This window comes from Brachyistius frenatus, unplaced genomic scaffold (genome assembly GCF_029030835.1).
Source record: "Brachyistius frenatus isolate BFR_SWC_R1_liver_20210118 unplaced genomic scaffold, ASM2903083v1 Contig_4, whole genome shotgun sequence".
NCBI classification, from domain to species: Eukaryota; Metazoa; Chordata; class Actinopteri; family Embiotocidae; genus Brachyistius; species Brachyistius frenatus.
The window spans coordinates 6,337,637-6,356,561 of record NW_027210603.1 but is presented as its reverse complement, the minus strand read 5'-3'; the positions used below and the strand labels follow the sequence as shown (position 1 = coordinate 6,356,561).

The 18,925-nt window shown below is 39.0% G+C and overlaps 1 protein-coding gene across 2 annotated transcripts; it reads right to left on the bottom strand.

The window, feature by feature from the left end:
• Nucleotides 1-2,918: 2,918 nt before the first annotated feature.
• Nucleotides 2,919-18,906, bottom strand: LOC138629238 (monocarboxylate transporter 2-like). 2 transcript variants are annotated; one of them, XM_069712827.1, is made up of 5 exons: nucleotides 18,853-18,906; nucleotides 17,673-17,893; nucleotides 12,018-12,161; nucleotides 8,826-9,638; nucleotides 2,919-4,648 (listed from the first exon to the last, which is right to left on the bottom strand). In XM_069712827.1, the coding sequence occupies exons 2-5, from the start codon at nucleotides 17,887-17,889 to the stop codon at nucleotides 4,404-4,406; spliced, it is 1,419 nt and encodes a 472-aa protein (XP_069568928.1). In that variant the 5' UTR covers nucleotides 17,890-17,893; nucleotides 18,853-18,906; the 3' UTR covers nucleotides 2,919-4,403. The 2 variants fall into 2 exon arrangements, with proteins under 2 accessions (XP_069568928.1, XP_069568920.1); XM_069712819.1 differs by lacking the exon at nucleotides 18,853-18,906 and having other exon boundaries at nucleotides 17,673-17,913.
• Nucleotides 18,907-18,925: the final 19 nt, after the last annotated feature.

Genomic DNA, 18,925 nt, shown 5'->3' with positions numbered 1-18,925 from the left:
ATATAATTCTCGTGTGAGTATTGAAATTATTTTTAACTAGACAAAGTCCTACAAACAGTCCTTAATAGTTATACGAGACCAATGCCTTTCTCATATTTGTCTGTGACACACTGTAATAATGCATTATAAAGTATATGAGCTCTATGTTGCTGGTGCTGGAAAGGGTTTGTTGGAAGGCCTTTGAATGCAGATGAGCTGAATGGATGAATGATAATATATTGTTCATTTTACTTTCTGGACCCATACGTGCTTTCAATTTCAAAACTTACAAAATGTTCATTATATTGAGGGCAAAGTTTTGATGTTGGCTGTATAAATTATACATACGGATTTCCTCGTGGGAACCTGTTGTGACATTTCAAATGGTGCTCTGTGAAACCTGCTGTTTAAGACCATTTTGATGAACTTTTGCCCAGATGTTAATAATAACACTCCAATGGAAATGTCATGATACCTGACATCTACAAGCTCTAATGAAGATGTGACTAATATGGAAATAGCATATCTCCAGTCTTATCTTGCATTATCCTTCAGTGTACTCCCTGAGCAAATAACAACCCAGCACATCTCCCCTTCAAACCTAAAGGCCACTGTAGGCTGCCCAGTGTGTGTGTGTGTATATATATATATATATATATTGTATGTGTGTGTCTGTGTGTGTGTGTGTGTGCGCACACTTGTCCTTGCTTCACTGTGTTCTGTAAGTTTGATCTCACTGCAGCTGCAAGGGAAACATTACATTGGTAGCGTGTGCTTGCTCAACACCCTGGGTCTATCTAATCTCTGCTGCTCCGAAACATCCCATTCAATTTCTTCTGTTGATAGATGCCAGTGCTCTTTGAGCCCTCTGGGAGGACATTCTTTCTCTCCCGCTTCTCTCCGACTCTTCACTTGTGTAAGACCACTCTAGATTCATCAGGTCAGCCCCCCCTATTGTAAACAACTGCGATCTGATTCGAACGGATCCAAAGGTCAGGAGAAGGGCTGATAATCAGCACCCAGACTCCAGTCTCTTGTCCGCGCTAGCTTCGTTTATGTAGTGTTATGAGGCGCGAGCAGGCAGGATGCTTTATGAAGAGTGATACCCAATTACAATCACGCACTCCCAAGCTGGCTACTTGTTTAACAAGAACTGACAGTTAACTGAGAGCTGTCAATTAGAGTTAGTACACGGTGATGCATTCTAATTGTAGTCCTCATTAAAAGATGAGTAAGAAACAGGCACTCTATCACTGCTTCTCTTCCTGTTCAGGGGCTCACTTTAATTCATAGACGCAGCTGCCACTTAGTGTGTTTCAAGCTATTTTAGAGTTAAATACATTTTTTCAGCAACATCATAAGACCGCCTTTAAACCAAGCATCTTAGGAAGACACTGAAACTCTTAAACGTGGCTTGTGTTTATCAAGAGCAGATCCACATACCAGTGCAGGAACTGAAATTATCACAAGCAGAATGTCAAACTACCTCGAAGGCATGTTATTCACGATTTATTTATGTTTTTGCTCCATGGTATTTTTCACCCGGCGTTGCCGAGTCAACCGACCACCTCCAAGAACCTCTGGAGACCCAGAAGTCTTTTTTACCATTGAGCACAGAGAACAGCAGTCACAGAGCTCCGCAGGAACAAACACTGTGGGAAGGGCAGCCTGGAGTAGAGGGTCAGCAGGCCAGAGGGGAACAGGAGGTGAGAGGGAATATAATAATGACAAACAGATTCCTGGCTGCAGCACACACACAACCTCATCTCTGGGGTACCTTTCCACCTTGTCATGTCCAAAGACCTTGCATAACACTCAGCAAAGGGACAGGAGATAGCAAAAATGTGTGTGGATGTGTTTGCCTGTGCGTTTCCTAATTTATTGGCCCACTGATTTGCTGATGTGTATGAGGCTGCATGCAGCTCGGAGCACTAGCCTGGAACATCTGGGCCTTGCTTCATTAGGTGCTCACACCCTTAAGCTGCTGACATTTCCAAACTTGTTCCCCAGTCTTCTAATTGTCGTGAAAAATTGGACACAGCCACCAACATTGAGAAGCTGCATGGTATATATCTCGATTTTTATTTTTTTATTTTTTTGGGCGGGGGGCATTTCTCGTATGTCTGCATGTCATTTACCTTTATAGATGAATGTGGAATGCAAAAAACATGCTTTCATATGTTCTGGATACTCCAATAAGTGATGAAGGAAATTAAATTGGACCAGTCATACTCATCATTTGAAGACCAAAATTATCATCAACAAAAAGGTCTGTTGTGGTTGGTGAAATCAACATTTAGCGAAAGGAAAAAAGACATTCAAATATATTTTTAAAAAAACACAGAATTTAAAACATGTACATTTTATTAGGTTTAACAAAGTGGTGTTGTCTATACCGTTACATTGTGTACCACATGTGCAACATCAACAGTTGTGTGGATCATGTAATCCAAAAAGGTGCAATCATTTAAAAAATAAGCCTTACAATAGCTGTTTTTTAGATTTGCACACACACTATCATTTCGTCACCCTATCCAATGACAAACGTACTTACTCACATGAGCAGTAATCCACACTGCATCACAACAATTAACAGTGCATAAAAATCCATTCTCGCCCAAATAACAAATGTCACTGCTAAATGTCAACACAAAATTACTACATTATCATGTTTCAACATGAAATTTTTAATCAAATAAATACCGACAAAAGTGAAAAAGACAGTATTATTTACTGCAGATTGCAGAATGAATCAGTCAGTATCACACTTCAGTAAGAGGGTTTTTTACAGTCTCTTTGTTACAACTTTAGTACTTAATTAACATGAACTAAAGAAGGGATAAAACATGTACAGTATCTTGTACATAGGGACATTTTTGCCAGTTTTATAATGTAAACACTGCAAGTGCAAAATTTCTCAGCAGTCCCCCGAGGTATGCAAATTACCACAAGACAACTTTAATGTTTTAATTGGAAACATATGTTTAGTTTGGACAGTTAACAATCACAAAAGTTACAATAAACCTGTAAGTCTGCATTAGTGATCACGTGAGCGATCATTACTAAAAAAGTACCTGCTTATGATTTTGCTGACACATTTTAAAAAACAAAGCTACATTAATTCAGTGCAAACAAAGATGGAAGACGAAAAAATATCACATCACAGTTAAAGCAACCTATACTGTTTAGCAGTACCAAAGAACAGAGGTAAGTACAGTAGCTCATCCTGGTTCAGTGTCATGACTCCTTAAAGCCTCTTGAGGGTAGACAAACAAACAATGGATGGACAAATGAATAAATGAGGGCTGCAGCTAAAAATACCAATTAATCTATGGAATATTAATCTAATTCTTGAATTGACTCTTTAGTCTATAATGACTAAAGGATGGGGGCTGGAGCCTATCCCAGCTGACTTAGGGGGAAGGTGGGATGCATCCTGGACAGGTTGCCAGTCCATAATAGGGCGAACACAGAAAGAGAAGTGTTAATTTGAACCTAAACCATTATCTTTATCTAAAATCCCTAACTAAGTGATTTTTGTCTTAACCTAACCATGGCGCTAATTTAGGAAACACTAATGTGGCTGTATTTAAGGGTAGGAACATGTTGGATGGATTGCCATGAAACTTTGATCAGACACTGATGTTCCCCAAAGGATGAATCCTACCTACTTTGCCGATTTGACTTTTTGCAAAAAATATCACCAGGTTTTTGTTTTTGAGTGAAATGTCTTGAAAGCTGTTAGATGTTTCTAACTGCAGCAATTACTCCCTGTGCTGCATAAACACACACATACATGGAAATGACAGCTAGAATTTTCATTAAAATTTAGATGTAAGCCAAATTTGATTAATGTCCACCTCTGGATGAAGAGAACTAACTTTGCTAAAAAAAAAATTATACATTGTTTTACTTGTACCTGCAAAATTCCCATCAGCCTGAGCTGCACTTTGTGTTTACTGCTAACTAGCAAAAGGTTCTATTGCAGATTTTCAGCAACTGCCTACACTGCAGAGCAACCTGCATGTGCATCCTAAAGACAGGCACACAGAGAGGGCCGGTCAAGAGGTTAAAAAAGGGGCAGTAAAACCTTTATAGATGTACAGTACACGGGTCCACTGATGTAGTACCGATGCCAGTACGCCAATGAACACAATATTGGTGAAGTGTTTTGGAGCAATTGAAGCATGTCCATATGCCCGCGCTCATCTTGTGAGAGGGGCTTCAGACAGAAGGGGGAGGGCAGCAGGAGGAAGGCAGTATTTTCAAATTCTGCTGGGTTTTTTTTCAGATTTTTCTAGAATTGCCTACCCCAGCTTTAACGTCCACAAACTTGGCTACATAATAGGACCTCGTAACATACACGCTAAAGAGAGCAATCACATTTAATTTGGTGTTTCTGCATTCTGCAGTCACAGATTTTGCTATGCTGTGGTCATCTCTGTTGCCTCAGGCTCACTTCGTTCCATCTTTGCCTCTGAGATGCTCACTTGGTCCTGGTTCTCTAAATGTTTTTGGTTCCGCTTTCTATCTTTTGCAGCCCTCTCTTTATCCAGCATGTGGTCGTTGTAGATGTTCATAACGAAGAGAAATAGTCCGCCAGTCACGATGACTGAGCCACACATGAAGAAAAGGTACTTGTAGTCACCAAAAATGTCCACCAGTAACCCTGTGGGGATAAGAGCAGAATGATGTGAGGAAACTATAGTATTTCAAACCAAGGATGTGTCAATTAACCCCAGTTTGTGCAACATTATGTCTGCATAAACAAAAACACACTTGTAACATTACAAACTTAAGACAATAAAGTAGTAATCAGTAGTATTTTGATTTCGCCACTTCACAAGTTTGAAGGTGAGCAAGACCCAACTCAGATTTGGCTTATGTGTGCAGAAGAGAGTGAGGGTAAACACAGGCCAATTTGAGAAGAGCCATTTCGGAAATGACAGAGGGCCATTACACCCTTCCTGGCTCTCCTGCATCTCTGGGAAGGCAATTTGGATGGCTGCTACCAAAACGAATCAGAGGAGGAGAGACCCATTCTCAGAGCCATAAATATCGAGGCCAAGCCTGCAGAAAAGTGACACATGTGGTTTAGATCAGATTTAAGCTTGCAGGTTTTCAGAGTCTTAAACGCACCTCGCCCCAACCCCCCTTTCCCTCCAGACACGGATCGATGAGCAAGTGTCGCTATCTCTCTCAGTCTCCGTATGTACGACTGTCCATCTCACTGTATTACAATCCCTGCTTTATACTATTTTAAAGCCATGTAGAATCAGTTGAAGGCTGCGTCTGTAATTCAACTATTTTGAGCTGGATTATGTTCTCTTTATAGTCCTTAAAGTCACATAAAAAAAAAAAACTTTCCTCAGTCACTTTAACATCTCATATCATAGATTATCCAGTCATCTCATTAACTTTGTTTCTTATCAGAACCTTAGGTGTGCTTTGTAAAATTCTGACTGACCTGATTTCACCCAACTTTAAAGATATCATTGATTCAGATTTTTGGGACAAATTGGGAAGTGCTTTTATTACAGACCATTTCATGGTATCGTATCAAAACCTATCAAGTAGAGTGTTAAATTAAAAGGCAAATTAAAATGTTTTTCTTCGAAGGCCTCATTACATATACCACTTTCCATCTTTATGACCAATAATGATGATACTAATGTTTGCGTGTGTGCATGCACTGTACTGTACTTCACAAGGGAGGGGTCACTTTGCATCAATTTCATTGCAGGCTGTATTATCTGATTGATAGCAATCATCTGGTGCACATACTCCAATGACCATCACCCTCATTAAGACAGCCTTTGATTGGCTGAGCGGTAATTAAGTCCATCTGGCATAGTCACCTCTTTTTTTTTTTATGTATTCACAGCTTAATTATGGCCCAGGTACAGGACTTTAATGACAAGAGTTTGAACTGAGAGTCATTAAACACCCTAAGCAAAAGGCTAATTACATCCACTTACCTCACTTTCTCCTAATTGGATTGACCGGAAGGTTTTGGGGGAGCAGTAACAAGCAGATAGGGGAGACATAACGATTGTGCCCTCTGGAGGAGAACGTTAAGACGTGCAGGGAGGCGCTTATTTACCCTATTAAATGAGCGCCTCAGAACAGGGTCGCTCCAGACAAACTAAGGGGCCTCTAACTTTCCACCTCATTAAAAAGTCAGGTTGGAGGCAAAAAAAAAAAGTTTGTCAGTGGGATGATACATGCAGTTGATTAAGTCATGAGCAGGAACACTACTGTACATCCTCAGCTTATTTGTTTCACACATTAAACAGGCCTGTTAAAATGAACTTGGTGCACAAGTTGAGCAATAAATAGGCTCTTGTCATTATATTGGTTTTGTTCTGTGTCTAATAGTGTTTAAGGAACATCACTTACCACATAAGAATCGTGGTTGAAGAAGTAAATCTTTGTACTATTCAAGAGATTAAAATTGCATAATGTCCTACATCATACTGTATGTGGAGCAGCAACTGCAGTTGTTTTTTAAGATGTAACGAACCAAAACACTGCATGTGGCTCATGTAATAATGATGGGCTAGATAGATATTTTTTTGTATTCCATCCAGCTCAATTTTTTTTATGTAGAAAGTTTTATTGTTTTTGGCCAAAGCAACAGGTGACTTATCTCAAGCAAATTAACATTTCCAAACTTGCTGGAGTATGACATACAAGGATGCCTGTCTGTTTCTTAAAAGTAATCACAGCAAACTTAAAATGTACTGATTTATTTGATGAAATCAGCCTGTGTTATTATTCTTCGTACAGCAGCGGCCACATGTTAGTGGGGTGGACTTTCATCCAGTAATCTAATGACAATGATGATGAGGATGTTGGTGATGTCTCAGACTCAAAAGTTCAACTCAACAGAAGTTATATTAGTTAGTTTTAAGTTGATAATGACAAACTTTTTATAACCTTTTAATAAATATGGTTCACGTTACAACATTACATTCTCATTGCAGGGCTGTTTCTATAAAGGGCTGCAGCTCTGTCTCTGATAAAGTTCCTGATTAAACCGTGCAGTCAGAACATAGCTTTATTTGTTAGATCCAATGACTGCACACAGAGGCAGAGATTAGCACTGGAACTTTTGTAAAAACATTTGTATGTGGTTTTCAAAATCCTATATATCAATATCCACTCATTATAATAGTGTCACAGACAGAAAAAAAACATCTCTTCAATCCCAGCATTATCCTGTTCTTGCCACCGTGACATAACACATCATCCTCACAGTTGTTTTAGCCTGACTGAACTGAATCCGACTGAACTTCCACTGTTTTACTTCAAAGTAGGATACACGCTGTGTATTCATATTGGGGCCTGACCGATAGTGGACTTTTGGGGCCAATGCTGATACCAATACATATATGCTGTATTTACAGAGTACACAATCGTGCATTTTCTTCAATGATCCCTCAAATGTGGTTATCAAACAATTTTGCCACTCGTGAAAAAGATATGAAATAGAGATGGGGTATTTTACAGATTATTGTCCACAGTGACAACAGTGCACCTCACTGGGAATTTAATAATTATAAATAACTATTTTAAAAACACAAATAGAACAATTTCTAATTAACTTCTGCATCGTTTTCTGCATTATGCTCTACAAAGTTTTCATACTGGTGCATATTGCTCAACATGTACGCCGATACCAGTATATCTTTAATGGGCCAATATCAATTCATAAAATCAGCTAGGCACTGTATCATTCAGGCTCTACTTCATATATATTAATACTAGAAATCCTATGGTTTGCAGGCTTTGCCTGATTTACATCCCAACACTACTACAGTACCATACTCTATAGTTGATGTGCTAAACCAAGCAAAGTCTATTAAAAATATGGTCCTTTAACTGGCTAATAACTTCTTGCAAACACTAAACTCCTATCTAATGCATCCTAATGGGAGTAGACCTTGGGTTCATTTTGAAAGTATAGGAGTAGCCTGTAAGTAATCAGCATGATTGTTTGTGGTTCGTTAGTTTGATCTCAAAAGTGACAGAGAAAACCCTAATGCAAACAGAGTTTCCAGACTACAATCATGACAAAGACTGAAGCTGTGAGCAAGAGGTGGGGTGAGCCAGGCTAAATGTTCAGTATACTGATGTGGTGAAATTGAAGAATATACACAGCTTTTTAGAGTTTTGTTATTTCTGTTCCAGATATTCTCTTATTTGTATGGAGGACAAAACCTACAGGGAACATGCCATAAAAGCTTGTGCAGTGAGTGCACACAGCTTTTTTTTTTTTACAAAAGTAAATCCCCGTGACAAATTACTACTTTTTGTTCGGCCACAAACCCCAAAACATCCCTACTCATCAGTGATAATCCAGTTGTTTTACAGTAATGACACTTTACCAAGCAACTGAGCTCCAATGCAACATAATGCACAGGCTTTGAATGAGACAGAGATAAACACACAAATATATATAATTCTGTTTGCTGCATTGTTTGCAAAGCAGCTTGCCTCAAACTGGTTATTTATTTCTTCTTGAACAATTGTGTTCCCCCCAAGTGTGTGTGTTTGTATGTTTGTTTGTCTACATTATTCATTTGCTGTTAGCATCAGTTGTAGAAAGAAGCAGCATAAGGCAATGTCAAGTAAATTGAGAGTATGGTGCCTGGGTGAGAGAGAGAGAGACAGGAAAAGAGAGCGAGATCTGTACACACGATGTGATTGTTTGTGCATGGTTTATCAGATTCAGCAGTCCATGGGGCAAATAAACACTGAAAAGAACCCATTGAGTTGGTTTTGTTTGTTTAAGTGAGTCACAAGTGTCTGTGAATGGATAGTTTGTGTTCAGGGTACATTACCTGCAGCAGGTGGTCCCAGTAGCATGGGGAAGCACTCTATGATGGTGACCAGTCCAACAGCGCTGGGGAAGCGTTCATTTCCCATCAGGTCCATGAGGCATTCAAATATCAGGGCGAAAACCATGCCAAACCCCACGCCAAAAAACGCTGCATAGGCCACCAGGAAGGCGTAGCTCTTCATCAGGGGACACAGTAAGTGGCACGTACCGTTGAACACCATGGCAAAGCTGAAGAAGTACTGGATTCTGGGCCTGATCCACTTGCTGTTGGCGACCAGGCCGGTGCCGGGCCGAACAAACATGTCCACAAAGCCCATAATGGAGAGCAGATAGGCTGCTGAGTACTCCTCTACGCCTTGGTTAATTGCATATGCTGAGAGGAACACAATGGGCGCGTAGGCACCAAAGATGAACATCCCATTTCCTATGAGGTAAATAATAAAGCCCCTGTTCTTGAAGAAGGACAAATCCAGGAACTTTTTTGCGTTCTTAAAACAGCCTCCTTTTATCTTCATCTTGAGCTCACTTGGCTGTTCCTCTTTTTTCTGTAGTGCACAAGAGGGTGGCTGACGATGCGGGACGACAGGCCTCATCAGGGCCCCAGCAACGCAACAATTGAACATTATACCTCCAAGGATAAGTAGACTTCCTCTCCAGCCAAATTGGCCCAGTAGGTATTGGTTAACAGGGGCCAGGAAACAGAGAAACACTGGACTGCCAGCCATGGCAAGTCCGTTGGCTAAAGGACGCTTGGCTAAGAAGTATTTACTGATGATGGTCAGAGAGGCATTTAGGTTTAAGGAGAGTCCACAACCTGTATATAGAAAAAACACAGTCACAGTCAAAAATCCTCAGTAAGAAAACCCTACTGAACCTAAACTACAAAGGGTATTCTCAATTAAATTAAGACTGATTCTGCTCAGTGCTCATTAAGGTTCCATCTCATTACAGAATGCTGGAATTATTTCAGAAATAATTTTGCCATTCAAGTAGAAAGAAATTAGGGAGCCTAGCTAATACATTCACTCTCTTGCCTTGCTACCCAGAACATTTTTTATTTAATAGCACCTTATTTTGAAGAAGATAAAGAGCTACAGCTAGATGGTTAGGGTGCTATAGTCTCTCTTTCCAATGTCAATTTATTCTTCTTCACTGGATTCATAAAGCTTAAAGCAACACATTTGTTGTTATTTCTCTTTTTAAAGTATGTCCAAACTGGGCTTAACATATTAAGTTTTATTTTGTTAAAAAGTGCATTTCAGCAATATTTTTCTTCCATAATGAGGAAAAAATAAGCTCATATATAAACATTATTTGTTTGCTATATTCTGACTTTAAAACAACAAAAATTTACAGAGTCACTATAAGTCACTGAATTACTGTAAAGCTGTGTTACCATGACAAGTAACTCCAAGCACTGAAGAAGAAGACGACTCTTTGTTAGACATCTTATCCAAGGGTCTAACATCAGATTTCTTCACAGCTGATGACACCTTTGGCCATCCAAAGTATCAAAAAGTTGTATTTTATTGTATATTTAGCAGACATGTTCTTAAATAGGAAGAGGGATTAAATGTAATTGACTCCATTTAAATTAGCATAGGGTTCAAATGGAAATTAGCCAGCTCTGGCCATAAAGAATTCCCTGTATGCACTCATCCAGCAGCACGGGAATGTCTCAGTAGACGCCAGATTTAAGAACTCTGTATTATGAAATAGAGAGAGATTTATCTGACACCGATAGGTTTGATTCGGATTTTGTGAACTTGTTCAGCAACTCATTTAATCTAAAGAAGGTTTGTTTAACTACTTGTTAAAGAAACCGTCACGGCCTCCTTGTCACCAATGATCCTAAAAAATATAAAAATAAGATAGAACTTGGTTGAACACAGCAGCGGGTCAATTTGATCCGAGGACAGCGGGAGGGTTAAAATCCCACTCTATAGTATTAAAATTACATTAACTTCTGAGTTTAGTCAGTTTTCTCCTGATAAATGAATGCTCCACTGTTTTTATTAACATTATATCAGTGTCTTTACGAGCAGAGGAATTGATCAAAATGTGGTGTAAAGTCCACTTTCTGTTTTATCAATGCAGCCAACTTAAGCAACCCAATTGTAGAAGTTGTGGATACAGAAAAACGAAACCAACTTACCCCACTGTTACCTTAAACAAAGATAAATACATTTAATTGATTATTCTGATGCCCCATATACATTGAAATTGCTGTCAGTGTGGCATTTGATGCAAGCATCACAGTTCTTGTCCTTTGCAGAGGCCCAAACCAACTAGAAGGACTTGCTGGTGCAGTTAGAAGGACTTGCTGGTGCAGTGACAAGGACATCATCCCTCACCAGCTCCCACCAGCAAAAACTGCCAATCATGTTTCTTGGAACACAGTAGAAAGAAAGAAAATGGAGCTGTATACAAGGATGAGTAATTATTTTCAGCCTGTGGTGCTTTTGTATTAAATGGTTATGTTTCTGCATGTGCAGGTATCTGTGTATGCAAGCATATGTCTGCATGGCTGCTAGGTAAAACTGCGTGATGCCTATGTGTCAGTGTGTCAGGGCACAGGGGAGCAGAGCAGGGCCCGCACATGCCCTCGGGCACCACACACGGCCTGGCCACTTGCTGGGCCTATTAATCGTCCACAGGAGCCCTTGGCAGGGTAATGAGCCTCGTAGGGTGGCACAGAGCCCCCCATGTGACGACCATGATTGGAGCCTACAGGAGAGTACAGAGGGCCATGGAAGACCATGCTCTCTGGGATCAGAGACGGCTCTGTCTTAATTACTGTCCTGGTCCTCTTGGTGCTTTAACTACACCCCAGGAGCTTGGGCAGAAGCCCAGGGCCCTGACAAACAGCATGGCAGCCCGGTTAGGAGAAGCAGATCTGAACCAAGAGATTCTGAACGGATTTGAAAGGATGCATCGCCCAACCTCTCAACTCCAGAGAAGCTTAACTAGAGCTGATGGTACTCGTAATCAAAAAGGTAAACAAGTCTGGGGTCTATATCTGAAAATTGCCTTGGTTTTGGTCTACAGTCAACTCATTGTCTATGCATCACCAAAGCCGGACTGCAAGCAATAAAATCTGTCAATAGGGCTAAAACTTTTCACTTGGCAGTGTCACAAAAAATATTGTAAAGAAAGGACAATATTTAATAAAAAATATTTTAAAGTACCATACCTCCAATGATGCCAATGCAAAAGTAGAGATAGATGATGGAGCTCCCAAAAGAAGCGGTAATCATAGAAACCCCACACATCAGGCCACCCGTTATGACTATTGGCCGGCTTCCAAAGCGATTGACTAACACACTGCTCACCGGTCCTGCAAAAAAGATAAGGAAGACGAGGAGTAAGCACTTCATTCTTGTAATATGTTACATCTCAATATTAACAGTTTAAGAAATCAACTTTTACCTACCCCTTCTAGGTAAGTTAATAGGTCTAAACCAAGGGCATCACTGCAAGTGATGGAACACCTCCATACTTTTGTATCCACAACTTGGCAACTCATTATACTTTCCCCTGATCATGTAAAATACTACACTCAGTGATCAATCAGGAATTAAACAGCCTTTTATATGCTGTCACTCTTTCCTTCATTCATAACCTTGCCTGAAAGAGTGACATTGCACCACCAGTGCTTCTGCAGCATGCCATGATGAAAACTTCTGCACTCTTATTATATATTATTGCTATAAATACCATCTTCTGGAATATATATTTATTTTAGTCAAATTATATAGAAAAAAATAAGAAGAGCATAACTTAGACTAATTTCTTTATGCTGCCATGATTATTGAAACCTGAGTGGACGGTGATAACTAAAAGCAGAACTGTGAATAGGTAAGAGGATTAAATGTTCGGCAAACACCTACTTTCTTCAACAGCATGTTAATCATGGCTGATTATTATTTTCTCAGTACGTGAGAAAATATTGATGACAGAAAGTAGCAAATATTTTACTCTTAAATGGAATCTGCGTGTGCAAAAGTATGATTTTAAATTTCTCCAAAAGGGAATGTTTGTTAAAACCAGTCATGACACATTTTCATAATTATATTCTATGTATCATTCTCTTTAATTAAATGTTCAAAAGAATGAAGATTGACAGGAAATCAAATTGCAAAAGAATTAGATGGAAAACCAACTGTTAGCAAAGAGTGAATGACTGACTGGTTTTGCACTGAAACTACAGAAATAGATGCCTGCTTTCAGGTTGGGTAGTGTTGCAAGATATTGTTACTGTGTCTTCATGGCTGCTAAAACTGGTCAGACTCTGTGTTTGATGAGTGTTCAGAGTTTCAGCGTAGGACTCTGTGACCGATCGACAGAGCTACAGATCGACGGCTCTGCAAGGATGAATGTATCGTGTTGTTTTGCCTAATTGTCCACAAAAATTCTTTGCTACCTGGAGAGCCAGAGCTGACAGATGTTTAACAAAAGGTGGATTGTGATTTAAAAAAAGTTTCTCAAATGCCAAGATGAGCGGCATATAAACTCACCAAAACAGTATTTTTACTTTCCCTATTTTCTTGATTAATGAGTTATTTGCGTGGTATGAAGGTCGTTTTGTGGCTTTTTTTTATGAAAGTATAAAAGACTATTTTAAGAGTAAATTCATCACACTTGCAATCACAAATCAAATTTATAAGTAAATAAATGTGAACTTCAAATAATATTATGTAGATTTGAAACAAATGATCCTTACAGTTGTGTTGTTTGAGGTAACAGACTTCAGAATTTCGCTTATTGTCTCAAAAGAACGTTTCGTTATTCGTGAATCAGGCCTTTTTGGTTGCAAGTCAAAAACCTTTGTTGTGAGTAGAATTGGACGTAATGGGAGGGACCTACGCTGATGAAGCAGACATGAGTTTCTCCATGGGTAGGTTTAACTTGGATCCACAACACGGCTATGTGCACACAATTTACTCGCTTAGACTGTGAACACTCAACAGGAGAGAGAGTGTTGAGCTACATATTGGTTTTAGGTATTGTCTTTGATCCCAACCATGTCCTGAACAGTGAATATACATTTCTATTAAACTGTAGATACAGCGTACCACGATTTAATGAGGTTACACTGAAGCACTCTTTTGTACACTAATAAATCTTAAAATTAAAAATGGTATTAAAATCAAGAAATATCAAAAAGACTTGAATATTTGTGACTGTTCATTACAATCTTTGTTTCATGTACTATTTGAGTTCATTCTAATACTGCAGTTGAAGCTGCTGTGGTGTGAGAAGAATTTCAGTCTGACAATTAATTACTATCATCATTACCAAAATTTACTACATTTTTTAATATTCTATACGACATACTATAGTATGAATTTTTTATGAAATTTTGGACTACATAATTTAGTGTGAAATATTTATGTTATTTTGGAGGACATATAAGCCAAATTTGTATGATATTCTGGACGACATACTATAGTATGACTTTTTTTTAATGTTTTGGACGACATGCTATAGTATGACTTTTTGATAATATTTTGGACGACATGCTATATTGTGACTTTTTTTGATCACATTTCAGACGACATGCTATATTGTGACTTTTTTTATCACATTTCAGACGACATGCTATATTGTGACTTTTTTTATCACATTTCAGACGACATGCTATATTGTGACTTTTTTTGATCACATTTCGGACGACACGTTATTGTATGACTTTTTTTCATATTTTGGACATGCTGTAGTAATACTTTTTTTCATATTTTAAACGACATGTTATAGTATGACTTTTTTTTCATATTTTGGACAACATGTTATGGTATGACTTTTCTTCATATTTTAAATGACATGTTATAGTATGACTTTTTTCATATATTGGACATGCTATAGTATGACTTTTTTTCAGTTTTTGGACAACATGCTATGGTATGACTTGTATATATAAAGTATTAGTAAAATCTCTATTCTAGCTTCATGCTAAGCTGTAAAGCGTTGTCCTCAACAACTGTATCTACTGTACATTTTAAATACAAATATCCATCCTGCTGTTTATACAGTTAACCAGGTGCCACCAGGGGTCAAAGATAGATCATCCCTCTCACTGTAGCCGTTTCACAATAGGGCATCTCGCACACTGCCACCATTTCCATTTCCATTATAAGTTTATCATTCAGACTCCTTGAGTCAGAGGTTTTCTGAAAAGGCTGTCATGTTTCTCCCATGAGGCCCCGGTGTCAGACCCTAGTGTGCTGAACCCTCCTCTGATATATTCCCGCTGTCTCTCTCCTCCACTGGGTGACATTGCTGAAGCCTTACCAAGGACAATATGATAAAGCCCTGTGCCGAAGCCACAGTGGAGGGGAATATTTCACCAGTTAGGCCTCCCAGAGTTGAGTGCAGGTTAGTCACATACCCTGCTGTCCTGTAACCTTGAAAGCCGGCACTGATGAACTCATGTAAAGCCTCCACAAGACTTTTATTTTGTTATATTTTGTGTCATCCTCTGTTGACACACATAGTGTTAAATGGGACACACATAGTGGAACAGGAGTTTAAGGTTGCTCGGACTGCTTTGCCTGTTGTGAAAGCAGCAGTGGGGCATAGCTGCCTGTTGTGTCATTAGACCCAGGTCACATGTTTTTGTTCGGCATCCCCACGACAGCAGATATCTCTCTTCCACTAAACAAACTCACTTTTATCCTACACAAAAAACAATGCAACAAAAAAAAAACAACCGTGAACAGTATGTTGTACTAAAAGACAAAAAGATTTTCAAATGTTATTTTGGTAGATTAAAGGGCTATTGCACTTACTACAACAGAATGAAAATGAGATTATTAGTCTATTAATAATACACTGTGGTTGAATCAACGATATCTGTTTAAATTAGCCCCACTGATGTTATGTAATGTGGATCCCACATTGTCATCACAGATTGGTTGAAGTTACAGGAAACCTAAAAGCAGAAACGCCAACAGCAGGACATAAAACAGCTGAGGTTGTGTTATACTGTAAAATATGAAAGGGAATCATCACAGACACACAGTTCCTGTTGCAAAGTAATCCACCAGTAATGGTGGTATGAAAGGTGTTATACAAATAAATGTTGCCATTGCTGTTTACTAATGTGTTTTTTACAGATTTTGATTGGTCAACTTTTTTTGTATAGAGCCCTCTGCTATGTTGGCTTGACCAAGCGATCACATTCAAATCATTGAGGAATTTATTCAAGCAGGGCTGTTGTATATGTGAACAACCCCGCAAGGGGTTACGATATTTATGTGGTCACAAGATTATCAACTGAATCTAGTAAATACGGCACACAGCTGTTTTTTTCTCCTACTTTTCTTAAATAATAACTTTTCACTTTTGAAAATAAGCAAAGCATTTTACCCGTTAAGAAGAAACTATTAAATCAAACATACTGGGAATATTGGTTTAAGTGCACAGCACTAAAAAGAAATGACCAACATGTGATAGGCTTAGAAGTACTAAGTACGCACAGCTTGGCTTGGAAAAGATAAAAGCAGAAAAACCACCAGAGGCAGAAGCTGGATGGCAACAACTGTTGTCTCGTCTGACTGCGCTGTCACAGGCCCCAGTGTAGTTGTAGACATTGTAGTGCCGGAGGTGAAGTTACTTGCACTGTACTCTATAAGAACTGCAATGTTGAAGAGGAAAAGCAGCAGTACTAATAAATGACGCTATGTAAACCACATATTACATTTGAGTCAGGTGATTAACACATGCTGGCAACATTCCTCTTATTAGCCAGCCACTATTTCAGCAGTCACTCACGTGGAGTCACTTTGTCAATTACCTATCTGTCCAAATGAGTCGACAGCACAAGCACAAGTGGTTTCATTTGTAGAGTGCAGATGCTGCAGAGTTAAAGGACTTTTTCCAATTGCTGTAAACCTTAGATTTGCTCCCCTAATTTTGGCCATAACACTGATTAATGCATGAGTACAAATATATACCACAGAGTCTGCTGGTTGTTAGGTATTCTTTGTGCTCTTTTTGGGGCGTGCAGGCACAACTTTTAACACAAGATGTGAGACAATTTAAAGAGTGTTTGATCAGCAGACCATTATCAGTGCTAGTTCTTGGGGGTGTGCTTGGTGTCTCAGTGCCCAGAGGGAACAAAATATAATATGATACAAAAGATCAAGAGAAAAAGAAAAACAACTCAACCTGGTTAACCTGCAGGCTATTATTTCCCAGCCAATACAAGTGTATTCTGTAGTACTATAAAGACGACTGACTTTGAGGTGCTGACTTCAGAACTTGGGACGGCCCAAAGGTATGAGGCCAAACTACACTGAATACCAAGTAGCTCTGCTGCAACTCTGGATTTAAAGTAATTGTAACCAGGTGGTTTATTGATGTAGAATATCTGCTGCTATTATTTTATTACATGAATTATTTTATCAGTGTATGTCAGCTGGTCATAAATAACAAGAATATACAGCACAGCAGTGCTAAATATATGGTTTAGACTGCTTAGATACACTGGTACTCTTACACAGTAGAGCCATCAGAAGAACTGCTTTTAACAATAAATGTCCCGTTTTGAAAAAAATAACTTTCATTTCAGCAATTTGCAAATATGGAATGTAGATATCCATTATTTTGTTTAATGAAATTCAAACCAATGAAATTTTGACAAACACTCAACTACTGAAATCAATCTCCTGATAGCTGTGCTACACCAGCAGCAAGAACAACTTAAAAGGCAAGTTCACCTGCTTCTAATTTCATAATGCATCTGATCTGGGAAAGATATGACAATGCCAATCTGTTTACATAGAGAGCTACTGATCATAGGGATTAGTTTTGCATATGGACAAACCAACTGATTGAATCAACTCACCGCCTGCATACATGGCAGCTAGCATTATGGAGGAAATCCATGCAATTTCACTGGAGCTGGCCCCCAAGTCCTCTTGGATCTCCTTGAAGAAAATGGAAAGGGCTTTTGGTGTGGAGTAGGCAAATCCAATGGAAATATGGGCCCCGAGTACGACCATCCAGCCCCAACCCCCATCCAGCGGCTTGTAGCCCAACACATCTGCTGGAGCTGAGGACATCTTCCTGTCCAGAGAGTTAAACATTTGTGACACTTAGTTATCTAAACAACAGAATATTGTAACAAAAAAACGCTAAAAATTCTAAATAAAAGACATCCCAAAATCGTTGGCAGATACAGGGACTGACACTAAGTGACAACTAAATTAAAGATTGTACTGCTTTCTAATGCTGTGACAGGTTTGTTCACACACAACATGTCTGTAAACATAAATGGGAAGGGAATCACTAACCAAGGAATATGTTCACAATGAGAGATGAGAAACACAAAAGCTGCTTTTCATCACTGAATCAATCAGTAATATTGCTGGTAAACATCAAATAGCTGGTCATAATTGACTCAATGATCCCTTAAATAATGGGTGTTTTTACTTTTTTTTTACATACCTTAAAATAGCATATTGCTCTTCAAGAATTTCTTCATACAGTTGGACAGTTTTGTTACTTTTCTCAGTATTAATCCGTTTGGGAGTCTTTGAGAGGTGAAGTTGGGGGGAGATTTTTGACATTCTACATTTGTGAGTGAAGAATTTGCCATAGAGAATGAATACGTTTATAATGAACTCCAAATTATGATTTTCATGTCCAAAATATGTGATAATATTTTGACATACTTGGTTGTTTGTTGTCAGCCAGGCAGATGGCATCAGTTACTACATCATGTATTCACAAGTACAACTACGACAGCTCAGACCAGCGAGGCCACTGCTTGACTACAAATGTTTGCATTGGACTAAAATCGAACGACAGCTTTACAGCCGTGATGCAATTGTAACATGACGGGGAAACGTTTTCAGTCTTCATTCACTCTTCCGCGCGGAGTCTGACGGAAGAAACGCCCCACGTGGAGCACGATCGAAACTAATGTAACTGCTAATGAAACAAAGTAACTGCAACCCTGCAGCCTTGGAGCATCGAAGACGGCGAGGCTCGAGTATGTATTTAAGAAAATCGGAGTACTTTACCTCTCATTTAGCGTCTCCGCGGCCCGTTTGTCTGGACCAAGTTTCCGAGTCGAGTTTTCTGCTGCCTGCGTCT